This window comes from Temnothorax nylanderi, unplaced genomic scaffold (assembly GCF_030848795.1).
Source record: "Temnothorax nylanderi isolate EJ_2023f unplaced genomic scaffold, tnyl_v1.0 TNYL_tig0018_pilon, whole genome shotgun sequence".
NCBI lineage: Eukaryota > Metazoa > Arthropoda > Insecta > Hymenoptera > Formicidae > Temnothorax > Temnothorax nylanderi.
In genome coordinates this window covers 1330110-1349782 of record NW_027249080.1, presented here as the reverse complement: position 1 = coordinate 1349782, position 19673 = coordinate 1330110, and the positions used below count along the sequence as shown (strand labels likewise).

The following is a 19673-nucleotide window of genomic DNA, read 5'->3' as shown; positions in this document are numbered from 1 at the left end:
TTTACGTGTAAGAGGGCAGTGTGTGTATGTCGTGTGTGTCTGCGAACGAGGGAGGCGAACGCAGTTTTAGCTGGGATAACTAGGATCTCTACGGAATTCGCAGTCCACGTGATTGTGGTAGTACGTCTAGGCCGATCCATTTCTATCGGTAGTGTGTCACAGAAAACAGACAGAGAATTACGGATAGTTTTTACAGACAGACAGGCAGACAGACAGACAAATAGAAGAGGAAACGAGGAAGGTACGGACCTACGGACTCCTGAGAGGTCGGAGCGCTCTCCATTCCCTGTTCGCTGAGGCCTAACGACGACTCATCTTCTTGCAACAATTCCATGTTGTCCAGCAGCGGTGAGCCACCTGTGTATTTTTCGATAAACCCCACTTAATGCTATATACGTTCCCTAATTTATTACGCTCGCATGACTTACGGCCTTTTTGTGACTCTACGGTCTTTATAAACTGGACGAGGGAAAGTATAATGGCGCTGAGGGGGCTAATCAGCAAGTAGGGGGATGACTATACGTGTGTCAGATACGTGAATGTGTGTGCGTGTATACGGAAGAGAGGGCAGTATATAATAGCAAACGAGACTAACACAACGCCAGATCGAGACCGCTGTCTTGAGATGGCCGCCTAGGGCTAGGGCTGGCGGGTCGCAAGAAAAGCCTCTCGTCTTGCCTTCGGGTTTCGAGCTGATTCAGTTCTTCGGCGATCGCCGTGTGACCGTTCTCCGCGGCCAGCTCGGTCGCCGTTCTATTCTGACAGTCCCTCACGCGTAGTGCCATAGCATTCCATCTATGGAGACAGAGTTAACAACAAATACTTATTAAAGATTAAATCGATTCAAAATCAATATATTCGTAGTATGGGAAGCAATTGTGAGCTACACGAAAGGCGAAGGTGTGTAAATTTGTCGTAACTTTATGGACACAGTTGTTCATTATTAATAATGTTAAACAAAATGTTGCTCCAATAAGAATATTTTCACAAACCTGTAAAGAATCCTGGCGGTGTCGGCGTGCCCTGCGGCACAAGCCCAAGCAAGTGGCGTAAGGCCGGCGCTATCTTGCCTAAGAGCATCGACCTCGGCGTCCAAAACACTGCTAGGATTTTCTGCTCTCCAGTGAAGGAGTGCACAGGCTAACCTGGAGTACCCCAATCCGGCCGCCAGGTGCAAGAGGGTAGGCCCACCGGATTGAAGAGGTTCCGCTCCAGTTCGCCAAGGACGGACAACAGCATCCTGCAATTATCCAAGACAATGAAATTTTACTTACGCTATAATTTACTAATTAAACTATAATTATCGCAGCTAAGATTTCAATGATTAATATCGAAATATCGAGTTCTTGAAGTACCTGGCAATAAGCAACCAGTCGCTCTTCCAGATGAGCTGCGGGAGATGGCGGACCGGGGCCCTGCAGACGGGCTTCAACGTCGGCAAGACGGTCCAGCAGAGCTTTCTCTGGGCTAGGTTCGCTCGTCGGCGCTCTACGATATTCGAAGGCAACGCTATCGGACACGACGAAACCGTCACAGGCCACCTGAAGGGACGCTATTCCTGGTGCGTGTGCGGGACATCGACAACGCAGTACACCTGGTTGCACGAGACACGCCTCGACCGGTTCCGCGTCGAAAAGTACCGAATACGACTGGGAACTACTACCGCCGGTCCATGGACCAGCAACTAATACCTGAAATAGCGTTTATTTCAGATATATCTACATAATAATCAGCGAATCCATAAGAAGAAAATCAGCTATAAATATTTTATTCACCTTTACACCACCCTCGGTGTAACTCCACTCAGGACTATATTCTGCAATATGGACGGTTGTACCAGGATGACATCCGACGTCGTTCTCGGGACCACCTCGCTGTTCCTCGTGCTTCGTCTGCTCGGCCTCGAAGTCATGCAGCTCCGGCAAATCGCCGAACACGTCGAACGCGTCCAGATTGACCAGCACGTCGTCCGACGAGTCGATAAAGTCCATCGGATTGATCATGCTGTTGTCTGCCGGCGAAGGCGACGGCGACGGGGGCACCATGTTGGCCGACAGTGTCCTCTGAATGTCTTCCTGACTCAGATCCAGAGTCTCTGCGAAATCGGTTACCTCGGAGCCGGTACCGCCCATCGGCAGAGATTGCACAGCAGACCTGTCCATACTCTCTTGCGCGTCGATTTCTTGCTGCGTTTGCTGTTCTCGATCGACGCTGGTCTGCGGTACAATTTGTTGCTCTGTGACCTGTTGCATTTCCACCTGCTGACTCTGCTGCTGCTGCTGTTGTTGCTGCTGTTGCTGCGGCTGCTGTGGCTGTTGCGACTGCTGTTGCTGTTGTTGCTGCTGCTGCTGCTGCTGTTGCTGCTGATGATGATATGGTTGACTGTTAAGTATCAGGAGACCACCACCGCCTTGAATTTGTTGCAAACTTAAAACTAGAGGAGCCGGCTGTTGACTCTGAGTGGAATGGGAATGTCTTGAATACACGCGGGGAGCCGGTGCCGCCGTCGTCGATTGTTGTTGACCTCCCGTTGTCGAAGTGACCTATTTCAAGCGGTTAGATATAGCTAAAATTGATTTGACTATGCGATCGTTAAATAATAATTAGAAAATATTGTCATGAAAATAAGATTCTTAATTATTGCAATAGGTAATATTTTTATACACATAATAAATTATTGTTAAGAAATTCCAGAGTATTGTGAGATTTCAAGTGTAACACAATACCTGATTGTCGGGCGTAAGTCTCCTAGGTGCGAGTTGAGTGCTGCTGGTAGAGGAAGTGGAGGATGCCCTCTGCCTATCGAGCAGTTGAGAGACTATCATGTCGACGGGATGGTTCGAGTGCTGAGTGAGATGAGGATTATTCGGATCGTCATCTCCACCGAGGAACATGGGCCTTAATTGCGACGCTAGCTCGTCTCGCGTCCACTCCTTCTTGTCTGGCGGCAGCGCGAGGCAGGGTGGCAGGGCCGCCAGCTTCGCATCACCGTCCGGATAAGGGACGTTCAGATAATGAACGAGAACAACGTCTGGATTCTGCAGTAGCCAGTAACACCGGCGATGAAACGTCGGAAGGATCGCCGAGTGCACGTAACAGCCGTAGATGCACTCGACTCCCTGAACCTGTAATTAGATTGATGTAATGATTCATTCAATTCACGTAATTTCTTTCGTAAACTTTAATGATGAAATTTTAATGATTTTTAGAATAGGTTGCAACTACTAGTTGCAAACGTTTTGAATACTCGATAACTTCTCTTTGCTTTTTTGTTACCTTCAGTTTCATGTGATCCTCCCGTGTAGTCTTCCCATCTTTTCTTTTCTTCCAGCAATAACCGTCCCGCCGGTAGCGTACTTTCTTCCTCGAGTACAGTAACATTGAACCACTTCGTGGTCGTACTTTTACCTCCCGACTTTGCCATTCGGCGTGCCTCTGAAAACTGATCAGGATGGCGGCGATTTCCTGAAAATAAAGGAATAGGCTGCATTTACTTACACAACATATAATTCCGATATCTCATACATGCTTATACATCATTGACGTGTTGTAACATCATGTGCATTTAATTCAGTCATCCGATTAAATTTTATTTGTTGATATTTTATTTCAACACTCGTCGAATATTAAAGTAAAAATAAACCGCGCAAAGAAACACTAAACCAAAAGAGACTTGTTATAAAAGTCGTACGGAATGCATTTTAGATATATTCCGCTGACATATGCCTTTCTCTGTAGATTTGGCTTCAGTCCGAAAGTCGCGCTGACGTATCTCCGATCTATCTTCCAGACTGTGCTTTCATCTTCGGAGAAATGGAATCATAGATAGTCGCAAACACGTTGAACGACGAATTCTGTGATATATTTACACAGGCACTGAAAATTATGTTCCTCAAAAGAACGCGGTCTAGTAATATCTTTATAATATGATTTAAAAGAGAATGTATTATTCGTAGCAACATAGACATTATTCAATGTTTGAATAAGTGGAAATTTAATTATAAAACAGTTAAGAATTTGTCGATTAACCTTGTTGAAATACGTAAAAAGAAAATAATAAGATGCAAATGTCACAGACAGAATAAGATCCTACCTTTACATTGTCCGACGTGACATAATCAACAAGTCAAAACGGCAAAATAATTATTCTTAATCTCGAGTTCTTGGACGAGACTTTTGGCTTGGAAAGTTCTCGGTCTTCTAACTATCAGGACCAAAAATACTTAACATAATGAATAATTCAGCAGCGACACATACGCGCTCGACGTACTTGGCGTATGAAAAATGGAGGAACTGTCTTCGGGCCGGATGTCTTATCGGTATACCTTACATCGCGCGCGTAGCACGGCAAGGGACGCGAAATGTGCATGTTGCGTCATTCGCATTTACACGCCTCTAACAATAACAGCGCCGTTATTACGGTTCATTATTGATTTTCGCCACGAGGAACCGCTCGACGTAATTTTAAGCGGACGGGGCGCGATAGTACGGCATTATTAGAGGAGGAAGTAACGCCACCGGTACTGACGTTAAGAAATGCAATTACCACGAGGACTTTTGATGTCGCGTATCACGATATTCGGCTCCTGTAATCCCCGTCTTCCCACCCTCCATTTTTCCTCCTTCATCCTCCTTTAAACTAAACGTACACACGCGCCGACGCGACGTGGCACGCAACAATCGGCACTTGGCGGGCCCGTACGATGGGTATAATCAGAATAAGAATGCAAAATTCGCTTCTATAAATATTCGTACCACAGCATGCGATGCTTATCAGCAATTCAGGCTACTTGAGGACATAAAAGAAGAAAGCCAGCGTCCGCGAGAAAAAATAAAGAATTCAACACCCGAAGGCGCGGTAAGTAGGTAGCCAGGAGCGCCCGCGACACGCGACCTAACGTACAATAATGCAAATCGAACCGGTGCATGCGGTCGATTTGACCGATCTGAAGAATTAAATAATGGGCAGCGGTGAAATTTCAAGTCAATATTAAGAGACCAAATTATTTGACTGACGACACAAATTGTATCGCTGTTTATCGCTTCAACGATTATAAATCTCGGTGATGCAAAGATCATAATTGTTAACAATTGAATTATCTCGCATGGTGTAGTTAAATTAAATCAAATTAAATACATTATATATTCCGAAATATTGTGCGTCGTGGCGTAGTATTTGTGTTAAGCATTATTTGTTAGAGGGCCGGGAATAATGACGAGTGTAATAAATGCGCGCGATTCTCGCGATATTCTAATTAAGCGAGTTTGCCTTCAACTTAGCTGGAAATGCGGAGCGAGTGCGAGAGAGCCACCTCGACATTCTGAAATATAATAACGTAATAAAGCGCTCCGCCTAAAAATTCTCTTCCGATTCAATTTCGCTGATTTGGCAGAGTGCCCCGTGCATTTCTACGGAGAAGATTATAGAACGGTACTAAATATGCATATCAGTCGGAATATGTATCGCGCTCCTCACGAAGGTTACTATCGTACGTCATTAGAGCTTTTGTCAGCACCACCACCCCTATCGTGGGCTGTCTTTCCCTCTAGTCCATTAAATTTCTTGGCCATGATCTCGGTTTCGCGTCGACTCATATGAGATGTATTTAGGACAATATATACATTTTATATCGAACAACATCTTGCAATTATTTATGATGTATTGGTCCAACATTTATGCACAATATAAAACAATATTAAGATATATTCAAGTAATAAATTCTTCGTGAACGTATTTTATATTAACATATCGATACAGGCTGCTAAAGAATGTTTTCTATAATTACATATAAGTTACATTTAGCAGAAGCATGCAAATAGAGTATTCGATGAGCGAAATGCGAACCGTAAATACGAACATTTGTCACATTCGGCTAGAATGGCTGCGGTCCGCATTTGTTATACGCGAAGCACCATCCATCTGCCAAGTGTAAATTAAATTCCCGCGAGATTCTGCGGCTATCTTCCACGTGGTATTGAGGATAACCCGAATACCGCACGACACAGGGCCACATGTACGTCGGGCCACGTATCTTGCGCACATTTTGCAGTGACAGCGCCAGCTTTTGATTGGGCCCGCTATGTGAACCGAACCCACACACCATTCATTTTAGATAAGGCATGGCAAGATTGGATTTTCAAGATAAATATGATCGCCGAGACCGCATGGAAAACATGTGACCGGATTTGAAAAATAGTACACACCCACCGACGAATAATTCATTCTCGTTTACTGGTTCTTACTTAAATAACATTCGCGCTATCCTGTCTTACAAGACCTGACTCGTAAGTCGTGATATCTATCCTCTCACAATAAACGCAGTTTGTAGCATATCTAAAAAAATTTACATAAAGAGACAATATCTTATTATCAATTGGCACAGGAGCTCGATACGTTGCTGTAATATTTTAGTCCAGAACCAAGTTCCAATTACTAATTCAGAATATCTTTTCCGTTCCAAATGTTAATCACGAGAAGGCAACCGGGAATCCGGAGGCTACTTAATACCTTCGTGTGCGCCCCATGGGCATAGCTTCAACTTTCGAAAGGTTCTCCGGCGAACGTGGCCTGGATAACAAATATCGTCGATGAGGGGTGGCAAAAAGAGGTGAGCAAGGATAACAGCAAATAGACAGGGCGATTTACTACATGATATAACAAATATAATATCAGTTTAATAATAGTAACAGTGCCACTATTATTATATATGAAGTGGTATGATATACTATACAAAACTTCGCTCGATGGAACAAGGTTTATTTTGAGGAATAGAGCTCTCTCAAGCGCGAATCAAGCTGCTTTCCATCGAAACACGTGGTAACTCGCTCAGAATCGATATTAATATGAATATAATAGGAATATATGATACGAGACAAAAAAATTAACATCGAATTAAAATATAGCAAGATATGCTTTAAATTGCTGACTAAAAATAAATCAACCAACAAAAAGGTCTTATTCGGGGCGAGGATCATCGTAATAGAACAAAATGAAAAAAAATTTTCCTTCCATTTTCAGCCGTGCTCGTTTTTGCTCATTTTTGGAGCATTTCATATAGCCAGATCGTGGAGAGCATATGAAAATAGGATGGAAGAGCCCGGTGCCGGCTCCGCCGGCCATTAGACCGGCAGGGTACCGACAGCGGGGCTAGATAAAACCCCCACCGGGCACGCTGTAGTGATTTACAACTGGTTAATTGATCATTTGCATTCTAGCGAGGATGCTTCGTGCCGCCGCCGTTCGGAGACGAATACTCGCGACCTCGGGCACAAGCATTCGTGCGTCCCTTCGCTACAACTTCCCCGCTCGCGCTCACGTCCATTTGCCTTGATTAATCGCGGAATGTGTCTAGACAAAAATTAGGTTAAACCGGCAGACGAAAGTTCTATCACGAGTTTACGCGTTTCGCGCATACGCCAGTCAATCTCGTATACATGTATATTAATCTCGTAAAAATCGAACGTCAATTAATCTCTGTGTTGTGGATATTATACTTTGCATATTATAATTAACGTCAATAGTACGCTGTTTGAAATTTTATATTTATAATTAAAAGATATTGTAAATGCGGGGTTTTTTTATTTTTTAAGAGCTTAATTAAGGCATATTTTAATTCAGATTGGGTCATTTGTGTCAAATATCTATAACACAAGTAGCTTTATGCAAGAAATAATTTGACGAAAAGCAAATATAATTATTTACATTAATATCAAGCGCTAATGTCTTTCCATTAGTTCATAAAAACTGTAAAAATGTTTTATATATACACGCGTATAATATATGCTATTATTTTAGTTTGATCAACGTTTACTCAACATCATTTGTTACTAGAGTTTAGACAACTGGAAGTTATGTAACATAATTAATTATATTAGCATATAACTTGTGCTAATATTAGTTATATTAGTATAGCGTATAGTTATATTAACATTAATATTAGTACATCGCTTATTTTTCCGAGATTTATCGTATGACGTTGTTCGAGGAGCATATGGCTCATTGTTGTTAAATTCTGAAATCCTTTACAAATTCCTAGCGCACTTGCATATTGTTCTGTGCATTGCGTTTCGCGGTGATCGTGATCGTGAAATAGGTCAAGCAACGCATAGAATATTTTAGCTTATAATATTTTCCCACATATGCGTACGTGACAAAAAAAACTCATAAAATATAAACGTGATTATCGATTGCGACGGCAAAAATTAGCTTTCAGAGACAAAAATACGCTTTTATAAAAATTCCTACCTTAAAAACATACAAATTTTAATCATACGTGCAAATGTCCAATATTATTTTAACAAAATTGTTATAAATATGCATGTATTATATAATATGAATATTTCAACATGTTATTAAAATTTTGTGAAGAATTATGCTCTTCTTTTAAAGTCATTCTAATAATCAATGAAATTTTCGGTTTTATTTATTCTTCTTTATAAAACCACATATATATTATCTGTCATCTCATACGTAAACTAACTTATAAAATAGAGTTTTCGTGATTTACATCGAATATTGTTATTTTTCATATGCAATTTTTTTATGACGTACGCATTCGGACGTTAAAATCACGCAAAGCTATAGCACGCAAAAATTATAGGTCTTCTAGGAATAGAAAATGAAAGAGAGTGGCTATAGATTTCTTCCTTCGACTTAAGAGGTATATAAACGAGACACTCTCTGTCTCACGTGCTACCGGAAGAGATGTGTTCTACCTGATTTACGAATGCGAAAGGAGCGATAAATCGACTCTCCTTTCGACGCCGAGGACGAAGACAGTTCATCTTTTCCACATTCGTAACTCACACGTGCGAGTATCGGAATTCTGTCGATAAATCGTAGCTCCCAACGGAGAGTCTTAAATAAAATCGAGCTTCCTCGATAAAGAAAAAATGTTTCGATTCTGATATCGAGTGTCATGTCGATAAAAAAAATTTAAAGTAAATTTCGTCTACTTTAAATTTATCATTCGTGTCCCAAGTAATGCAGATATTTTAGATAAAAATAAATAAAATTAACACTTTTAATATTAACTTTTATTTAAAAAATACTTTTAACATTGAAAATTATATAAAAACGACGGTCACATCTTTACTCAAAATTATTCGTCGTATCCATTTATATTTTTATCAATTGTTAAAAGTAATTGGTTCTCTATTGTTTTGTAGTTCTGAAGATTTTCTGAAATATTATAATTTTATTTTCCAGACCGCTTATCTACGCATGTTCGTGCAGCCTCGGGAAGAGAGAGACATTAATAATCGCACAATTGTAACAAATTAATTGCTGTCCGCAATCATTATCGTCATTGTCTCACAGTATCGGTAATTGGGAGGACATCAATGGAAATATCGATGCTAGTTACGTCGTTGAATCGACTGCGGTTGCATTGTGTTGCCGCGACTATTCAGTGTTCCACAAAAGACTTAGGAAATTGGTTAATTTTTCTGAGATGACAGGGAGGAAACCATTCCGAGATGTCGATGCGGAACGTGTCCGTATACAATTTCTGAGATGCATTCCGGATACGAAAAGCCGTGCCTCTATTCTCAATGAAGCGATTTCGTGAATCGAGGGCAATGTAATTTTCGACGTACGTATGCGAATGTATGTCTACGTTATTACGGTTCATGCGAACTTTCCGGATCAGCGAATCTTTTCGAAGTCACGTCATTTTTATTTATTCGATTCCAAGGTTGTTCTTACACAATCTTTATCACACATCGATAGATATTAAAATTTTACGATTTATTGCGAATTATTGAGATATAAAAAAACTTCAAGGATATGTAACATAAAATATGTTGCGGAGAGTTGCCCTAAATTTTAATTCTTTAAAAATCGATAATTTATGTTTAATTAAATTCATATATAATTGCATATTTAATATACTTGTTTTATATTTTAAATATTTGATTCATGAACATGCGAGATTAAACAATATATTTCTATAACAATATGAATACTAAAGTTATCTCGAAGTTAATTTTGACTTTGGTAATAAAACTGCGAGGCTATAATTAACAAACTGCACAATATATTCGGATAATGGGTTTCCCCTGAAACGTCTTTCAATTAAAAGGTGCACGGCAAGCGGTCTAAAGCGGTGCTTAATTATAACGGCCGCCGTCGCGGTGTACTTTCGCGAATCCGAGCGATTTAACGACCGTATTTCTATTCTCGTATACAATCGGAAATCGATAAGCGAACGAAAATGTTGTTTTAAGAGCGATCTTCGTTTACATATACATATATGCCACATAAAGATATCATTTCACATCAATAAATCAAGTTTAATGCACCCAAAAAATGATTGAATCAGAAATCACTGCAAGATCAGCAAACATTCTTATCCCTACCTGTAAAATTTTTTAAGCTATTTCTTCATAACACGATAGAAAAAAATAAAGTTAGATCGGTGTTGTTAAAATTTAATTAACAAAAGGAGATCTCAATGTTTAACACTTACTTAACGTAAATCCGTTAACTTAATAAGAATTATACATTCATGAATTTATTATCATCGTAGATATCTTCTGGGGGGAGACTCAACAAAGCTTCGAAAATTTATGTGCGGCTGCAATTTGCGCAGAAGTATTTGTAGCGTTAAATTAGGATAGTAAATTAGGTAAAGTAAAAGACTTCTTATCCAGGTATCCTCATTTAACACTGCAGTAGGAGATTATTTAATAAATCAGTGCCATTAAGACACATTACGAATGCTAAATGTGCAAAATGCGCTCGCCTGTACGTATGTGCTGAAACTTATTACTGTAATACCCCTCCTACGTATGCATTCAGCATTGCCCTGTTTCGGTACAAATGGGATTTCATCAGGCGAAGGTAATAAGAACGGAGAGCCACGTCAGAAATCTTGAAAATTATTGGCGTCAAAATGGAAAAACAGGACAGAATATTCCATACAGCGCGGAATTTCCTGCGAGAGAAATAATCGAAAATAAAACTTTGATGTATTGCAAAAACATATATTCCCTTCAAAAAATTTAAGATTAAATATTATTATGCTTAAATCATGCAGATTACTTAGAAGATATCGCAATTTAAAAACATTTTAATTATATGGGATCACTATCGTAGTAAAATAAAGATGCACGCAGCCAGCATTCATCTATTGCACTTAATCCCCGCGCCTATCGAGATAAGCACGGCAAACAAATCGTAAAACGTGCGTGTAGAAGTAACCTTGAGTTACTTGCAGCCAGTACTTCAATTCCCGCGATCTTTATGCTCGCTTTGAAAGTGACTTCGAACGATTTCGAACGAATATAGCGAACGCGCGTTACAATAAGCGCACGACAAATAAAATAATAAATCACTGACAATCCTCGGAACGTTTCTGATTGCAGGCAGCTCGTCGAGAAGCCTCCGCATGAGAAAGTGTGAGATCCACTTACGATCCACGTATGCTGTCGGAACTCGCGTGAAAAATGCGGCAGCAACGACGAGCGACGCGACGGAGAGAAGAAGAGCGGGCGAGAGCGTAACAAAAGGAAGCCGCGCGAGAAAACAAGATCACGTTGAAGGAGGATTTCGCCTAGAAGCTACGGGATTCCGCCCAGACGGCAGTATGCACAAGGGATTTATAAACTTTCCAGGACCGTGAAAATTTACTCCGTTACCTGTCCTGTCCGCGAACTTCTTCCTCTCGCGGCTCAGAGTCGGTTGCGCGCAAAATGAATCGACCGGGCTGAGTGGCTCCATAAATCGCGGGGTGCAGCGGAATAACGCTGCCGGGACGTTGACAAATGTAAATAAGATTGAACTCGCGCCGCGCCGGATTTAAACGCGCGAATCTAGGCGAGTTGGAAAAAAAATGAAAGCTTCGGATGTTGGATGAACGAATATATCTTTTCTTCTAAAAGTACCTACTTCTAAAAGTGTTTCTAAAAGTATGCTCGCATTATGCCCAGTAGTTTGCATTGCCGACGGGATGTTGAATTACGTAAACAAATGAGAAATATTAAGAAAATGAAAAATACATTATTATTTATAAATTAAACAAAAGTTGGAGGGATAAAGATTTGGATTTTATATACATGGAAGTCTGCTTCACACGAAATTAAATAGAAGTTGGATAGTGAGAAAGGAAATGGACTCTGTACACATGGAAGCTCTCTTTACACGAAACTCTGTTAGCTTCTATAGAAATAAAAACGTTTAAATAACTTCGAAACTTCAAGAAGATAGATGCTATCGCTGAATAGTATCCGTGAAAAGAAAAAGAAATTTTATTATTTCTCTGGGAGTGTTAGTCTGTAAAATTGGCATGCTTTCACATAAACTATCTAATCGATGATTATAAATATAGTCGGCCGCGGGGAAGAAGTTGTCAGTTCTATTTCCAGGGAGCGTATCAACATTGGTATAAATCACTTTGCGTGATTTCAGTTCTTCAACAAAGCTCAAATTTGTTGGCTCGCGCAATCGATAATGTTTCAGGATAATGTTTAGGACCCCCAAGGACTTGATAATATAGGTAACCGGATAAGGCGAACACTGTGACACAGTATTCGGCCCCTCCTGCCTCTGTTGGCCTCATTAGCGATGCGCATGATACCGCGTCCGTCGCGTTTGAATATCATTTAAATATCTTCTCGATATCTAACAGCGCTTTCGCCATTATAAAATCGATGCTTCCAAACTGTCCATTTTATCAAGTATCGCAACGACGGGAGCCGAAATTGGAATAAGGGCGAAATTGCTCCAGCGACAATATGAAATTTAATAGATTTGTCAGATAAGGGAGCCAATTTTCATCGCTTAGAAGGTAGACGAAAGCAATCTGCATCGAAAGCAAAAATGGAATAACGGGAGAAACAGTAGAGACCGGACAGTGAGCGCGAGACAAAATGCGACTGTAGAAGAGGAAGAAAAGAAGATAATGATAAAGAGAGGCACGACCTCTCTCTTCGTCAGAAGTCGCTTGAGAACTCCTCGGGAAAGCGATGTCGACGACTCTCCTCCCTCCAGGAACTTTTAATTTCCGGTACTTACCGGGGAGGGAGGGCGAATTCGGAAAGGTAACGAGCGTGTGGTGAACGAAAGGGGGGGGGGCAAGGAAGGGACGGCCGACTTATCGTTTACAATGATAGTCGTCGCGCACACAGGGATCGCAATTGAGTTTCGTTCGGCGATACTGAAAAGCTCAGCGCCGCCGGCTGCGAGCTCTCGCTGGCTCCAGCTATTGATCGGAGGCCGACCGACCTGGGTCAGAGTGTAGCGGTGTGGACTGCATCGGTGCAAACCGGTCTACGTGTGCAGCGCACGAGTGTGGGTACGTGCACCCTTGCCGACGCGCTGCACACACCGGCGTGGAGCCGCGCCGTTGCACACACCGACACCGCCAGGGTCGTGACCAGGAATTTCACCTCCTCAAGCGAAACGCTGAAACAGCACTTCCCCTCCTTGCCCTCGCGATACTTTAGGCTGCCCGATGAAATTTTGGGAATCAATGCAACCCACGCGTATTTCGTAGAGCAGTATAGGTATAAAAAAAGTAATTAAAAAATAAATAAATAACGTAATAATCATAAAAAAGCTGTCTTTCTCTAATATTACTAATCGATGCTATTTTTATAAAAATAGTGAAATAATTGAAACAAAATAATTGTTATATCGCACACCCATACACACCATAAAACATATTATAAAACAAATTATAAAATTAAATTAAATGATGCTCTTCATTTTTATTCATTCACGATTAACTAAAATTATTAGTGCTTTGACGTTTACTATTTGACATTTCGCTTACGGAGTCGACTCTAAGTATATCAAAGGATATATCATTAAAATTGAAGTACGTTATGAGTTAAGCACGTGCCCCAAATTTGCCGCCCCTAAACTTTTCACCAGGACCATTCGAGCAGTTTCACCCTTAACGTCGTCGCTGTAGGTTGCACACAAGCGAAGATTGCATTGGCTGCATCTATTCTCCCTAACCGCGCCGCGAACATGAACGAGCGCCGCGTTATTTACCTTCCCACTTTACTCCCGTAGTCTTGTGTAAATATATACATCCGCTCTGGTCTCGGTGAGGTCACGATAAAATTTACGCCGAAAAAAAAGGGACGACGCGCGGAATGGTCCATCGGAATTCCGGTAATACCAGATCGGTCCTCTAGCGCCGGAATTCGCGGCCGGGCACGCGACCGCCGCAAAGAGGGATGTGCTCCGAGAGCCAGAATGCAAGTGCATCCATACGTAAGATACATTGGTACTTGATACTTTGGCCCCGTTTCATTCCGAAATGCAGTTCGTCGTTAAATTCCAGGCATATTACACGTCCGAGCACGGTAATAATCCGGATTAGCAGAGAGTTTTTGTTAATATTTGGATATCTAATATAAGAGTAAACGTTTAAGTAAATGGAAAAATGTACTCGCAGCACAAATGTTTATTATTGAAATAAAATATATTTTCTTAAATTAATGTAGTGTGTAATTAATGTATTGATCTTAAATTAATGTAAAATGTAATGTATGTAACATATGACATACGATATGTCCTTAAATGAATATTAGAGATATTTTTAACACTTTACTCTCTCGAAATATCCAGACCGTTAAAGTATTATTTTATGGTTAGAGTCTGTTCACATATAATAAACATTTACTCATCTAATTGATATCGATTTGTGCGGCATGAGAAATTGCAATTCGAAAGCGTGACATTAATACGATGTCGTGCAATCGGCAAATATGACATCGACAGATCTTTGAATATTTAGGTTACACGTGTGTATTCTATTGACCTATGAATTTAATAATTCGCGTTTAACGAATAAGCGACGGGCGGCGCGCGGCGGCTTACCTCGTTGGTGTTCCATCGATGCCTCTGAGTTGGAAAGTGTTCAGCTCGCGGCAAGGTTTCCAGATTTTCGGGAAGCTTTATCGGGTCGCCATCTGCGTGATAAATTATCTCAATTAATAGTTCTGTTCTCGCGCTAGAAAATGTGTAATCGTAGAAAGCATCAATTTCAGAAGCGATTTGTTCCGTGACCCGTTACATTATTTAACGGAAAACCTAAAATTTATGTCGCCGACGTGCGTGTTGATCGATCGTGACAGTTTTACAGACGGATCGACAAGCGAATCGTTACTGTGTCATGAGCATTAACTACTGCCCACACTCACACTCTACTCGCGACGTTGCAGGTAGCTTTAACATTACGTTGCATGTGTCATTAACTCTGTTTATACACAACCGATCGAAATTCTCCATCGATCTAAGCCATGTATATTATGCACGCTCGCCATAAAATAGCACTTGTAATAGATTGCACTTTCCGCGAACGTGCCGTGAACTACCTACTCCCATTAGAATGCAAAATAAAAATCGACGGTCTAAAGATTCTTTTACCGAGAACCTTAGCACGCTTTCGCACAATTACTTTTTTAAGATAGAATCGAGAAATACAATAAGAATTTCAGAAAGTTAATATCATAATTAATTAATTGTTATTTAGCACGGTGTTAATAATTAATAAAATTATTCTAACAATAAGAGTATTGTAAAGAACCTTTTAGGAATATTTAAAAACAATTTTTCAATTAACTATAACATATACACGGCCCATAATATTTAGTAAAGACTTAGTAAAGTATGGTAAAAAATATAGGATGGTATTTAATAAAGATTAAAATTTTCTTTATAAAAGGACTTAAAGAAAATTGATTGCGTACTGAAAAAATAATTCACCATCCTGTAAATATAGTGAGATTCGACTGCGCACTCTGCTCTTAAATTATTGGAATCCGAGAGTATTTCTGTACATCGAGGCATCAACCGGGAGGCTATTTGCTTGACAAAATGCTTCCGTTTCGCAGCGCTTGCGTTTCCTCTCGATATTATTGATATTACGCACGGGACATCTGTGCTCTCCCATGTGATATATCGGCAATATCATGCGTCGTGCATTCTTGAAGTGCTGCCCTTTACAATACAAATGCGAAATACAGTATAAATAAATTTCCACGCCATTGTAACCAAACACTTTCTGTACTTTATGCAATCCATTATGTAAAATTGAATCGATACGATCAAAGTAGCCATAAAGTTGCATAGAGATAACGAAATTCATCCGTTTGATACAACTTTTGTTACCTCGTTTGTTACAGTTTCTCCGGGGAAGAAGAAACTTTCTTTCACGGACGCACACGCGCACTCACACATAGAACATTCGTCAAAAAAAAATAAAAATTGCCGCGTTCTCGCAAGAAATAATAGCAGAAATGAAGATAAATGTGACTTACCATATTTTTCTAGCACGTCAGAAATTATATAAACCTGAATCACGATTGCGATCAGGAAATTTTTATGATCGATTAACTTATAATAATCTTATTATGCTTTAATTAGCTGCCAGAGTAAATTCATTGCTCAAGTGCATTTTTTTTCGTGAAAAGATACGTTAAAATTGCTCTGTATGACTAAAAACCAGCATATATAAACGTGTCATATTTTATATCAGTACATTTATTTATTCAATAGCTTGTTTTCATGTAATCTCTCTCATAGATCTGACAAATTGGAGCGAGTTCAAAATAAGTTTCGTCTTTAGCAAAACATTTTGCCGGAAATACCTAGAGTATTTAGCCAGGAATTATCCGAGGGAATCAAATATTTATTTAATGGCACTTCATTCGCCTACGGTCTATGTAATATTCATTGATTCGCGAAACTCGCCGAAACTAGGCGCCATTAACTAAACTTTCGATCATAAGTATGATACTTAAGCGCAGTCGTGATCTCTTGTATTTCGTTATAGCGAATTTTGTAAAAGCAATAGCTTACTTGCATGGAATTTCAACGTTGCGATGTTATTTAGTTAAAAATCATTACGTTGTAAATATAAAACGAATATATCTTATATATTAATTTCATATATTTTTCATAATCGTGCCACAAAAAAATAATATAAATATTATACTAAAATAATTGAAATTTAATGACTTTCAATTTACAGTCAAAGAAATTGAAGTCACTTATAAACTTCAAAGTTCAAGATTTCACAACGCAAATCTTTGAAATGACACAATTTGCTGAAATAAAATAAGACCCTTGGGAGGCGCGCAACGTTGACGAATCTCATTTAATAATTCTCGAGCGAAGAAAGAAGCGCGAAAAGGAGCAAAAAATTTCTCGTTCCTTAGAAACTCATAAATTAATATAGTTTCCTCTGCGTTATAAAATGAGAAACGATAAAAAGCGATTTTTAAACCCTCTCAAATTCCATTCAGCAACGATGTCAAATAAACTTCAACTCCCATGGTAAATCGAAAGTATCGGAAGACTATAGTACGTGTCGTGTGATCCAACGAGTGACATGTCGTGTCAAATGTTGCGGGATTCTCTACACCGGGTGCGTAAACAGGAGATAGACTCACTTGGGGCGAGGGGCGTCGGGTAGGTCGCGTGGTAGACGACACGCTGTGGGTTCGAATGATTGTAGCCCGCCATCTCCGCGATGCTGGCGCGTGTTCGCGCTGCTTGGATCTTACCGATCGTCTTGGCCGATCGTCATCGTCCTTGAACGTACGCGAGACGGGAACGTAGCTGGGGCCTGGCGGGCATCCCCGGGCGGACCCTTCTTCGCGACGGTTCCGCGTGCTTTAGGGACGATCGCGTATCTGATATGACTGCTGTTCGTCGATGATCGCGCTGTTTCGATCGGGACGAGCTGAGGGGACGGTCCTTTTTTCGTCAGGACAGCTTGCCGGCCGCGGGGTCCAGGACGCAGGAACGACACTCGGATTGACGTTGTTCTCGGCGTTGCGAAATTTGCGCTCCCGGATGACGACGACTCCCTCTGGAACGGCAGGACATATCCCCCAAAGGAGCGTGCACGCGAGCCGGATTATGTTATTCGAGACCGGATATCGATCGACGGTGTCACGAACGTGTCACTCTTTCCGTTTCGCTAACCCGACTCTCCTGGATCTCTTCCCTTGAATGGGAGATCACTCGAATGGGTTAGGATTGGAGAAGTTCTCGCAGTTTCGTCGTATCGAAAGACACACGTGGAAGTGCACGCGGAAACACGGACAGAATCGATCCTCCGCTCCTCCCTTCCGCACTCTCCCTGATTCTCCCGAGTTTTTCTCTCTCTTTCTCTCTCGCTCTCTCGCTTTCGCTCTCTCTCTCTTTCACGCTTTTTGGTTAGATTTTTCTTCTAGTATAAAAAATTGGAGCTCCACTGTATCTCTATACGACGCTCGGAGCCATTCCTCTTCGTGAACGTTCCTTCCTCCTGTCCCTCGTTGTTCGCTGCTCGCGATCCCGGTCCTCTCTTCTCGCTCTCGTAAACGTTCCTGGATGGGGGCGCGTTCCCAGTCACAAACCACACACTATTTCTGTCTTTCTGACTAGTTCTCTCTTCTTCCGAAATCTCAGGTCCTCCTGTGCTTTCTCTTTCTATCTTTATGTGGTGCGCTCCGGAGCTCTTTTTAATCTTCTTATATCCTAAGTTACAACACTGAACCTGTCCCTATCGGAGGGACAAAATAATGTAAGGGTCACACAGTACAGAGAGAACTTAAAATGCGATTATCCCGTCCCGTAGCAGTCGACGCGTGCTCTCTTTACGATCTCGCCTTTCGCGATCCCTCTCTCTCTCTCCCCCTCTCTTTCTCTCTCTCTCTCTCTCTCTTTCTCGCGTTTATACTCTCGTCTCGTCCTCTTCACTTCCGCCGCGCCACGCACCAGTCCGACTGAGGAGTAACTTCAGAAAATAGACGATTTTTCTATCGTTCGACTCTTTTGTAGCTTGTTTCTTCTTTACTGTGTATTGCTTGTGTATACGCGCTTGTATTACACGTCTACTTTGAAAAAAATCGGAGTTACCTCGTCGTACGTCCCGCTCTTTCCTTCTCCTCTTTCCTTCTCCCGCTCTTTCTCTCAATTTTTTTCTCTGTCCGGCCGCGCGCGCTTCTTTCACTTCTTCCTTCCCTTCTTCCTTTCCCTTCTTTCTTTTTACAGGCGGTTGTCTTACAGGTGTAAGGTAAGATTTAAAGAGAGTCCTTAGGAGAAATGTGTTGTTGCTGTTGTTGCTGTTTCGTGTTTACAGTTGTTAGTAGTGTTATTTACAAATATGTAATGTTTTTGTTTTTGTTAATAAAATAGTTCAAATTAGTCTTTTGGCCCCGCGTGTCTGCTCCCGAGCGGCGGGAGCCGCAGAGTGAGGCAGCCCTCGAGTCTCGACTCTCGACCTCCGTTCCTCCGCTCGCTCCTCTCTTCCCTCTTCTTCATCCCTCTCCGCGCGTGGAGGTCCCCTCCACACCGCTGTCCCGGAGTCCTCCAGCCCCTACCAGCCCCACCACCATCCCGCGAGGGCGATCGTTTCCTCTCTTTCTTTCTCTCTCGGTCAGGTCTGACTCTCCGGCCCCAGCCACAGCCCTTACCCCTGCCCCCCCAACCCCGTCCCTGTCCGTGGTGTCTGTCGAATCTCACCCTCGCCAACCCCTCGGTCGCCACCCTACCCTCCTCCTTCTTCTTGCACCGCCGTTATCCTCTCATCATCTATCTCTCTCTTTCTCTCGCGTACCTACGTCTACTTACCATTACCACTTTTACGCTTAGCAGTGTAAGTGCACCACCGTGCCAATTCCTATGCGAAACTACCAATGGTGCTGTTCGTTACCTACCTACCTAC

General features: G+C 41.5%; 1 protein-coding gene and 1 long non-coding RNA gene across 6 annotated transcripts in view; one reads left to right on the top strand and one right to left on the bottom strand.

Moving 5' to 3' along the window:
• The window catches only part of Camta (Calmodulin-binding transcription activator), a 48907-nt gene that overhangs the window by 9818 nt on the left and 19416 nt on the right, over positions 1-19673 (bottom strand). For 3 of the 5 annotated variants that reach the window (XM_071699429.1, XM_071699428.1, XM_071699430.1), the window contains exons 4-11: positions 14834-14925; positions 3277-3465; positions 2727-3125; positions 1776-2543; positions 1356-1691; positions 993-1240; positions 596-795; positions 250-357 (exon numbers count right to left, since the gene is read on the bottom strand). In XM_071699429.1, coding sequence (XP_071555530.1) covers positions 250-357; positions 596-795; positions 993-1240; positions 1356-1691; positions 1776-2543; positions 2727-3125; positions 3277-3465; positions 14834-14925 — 2340 coding nt within the window. Of the gene's footprint in view, positions 1-249; positions 358-595; positions 796-992; positions 1241-1355; positions 1692-1775; positions 2544-2726; positions 3126-3276; positions 3466-14833; positions 14926-17409; positions 19247-19673 lie in introns of those variants that run through there. The other 2 variants (XM_071699432.1, XM_071699431.1) reach the window with 2 other exon arrangements.
• Positions 13650-16511, top strand: LOC139768838 (uncharacterized). Its single transcript, XR_011717437.1, has 3 exons — positions 13650-14224; positions 15091-15177; positions 16141-16511. It is a non-coding gene; the product is annotated as an uncharacterized lncRNA (long non-coding RNA).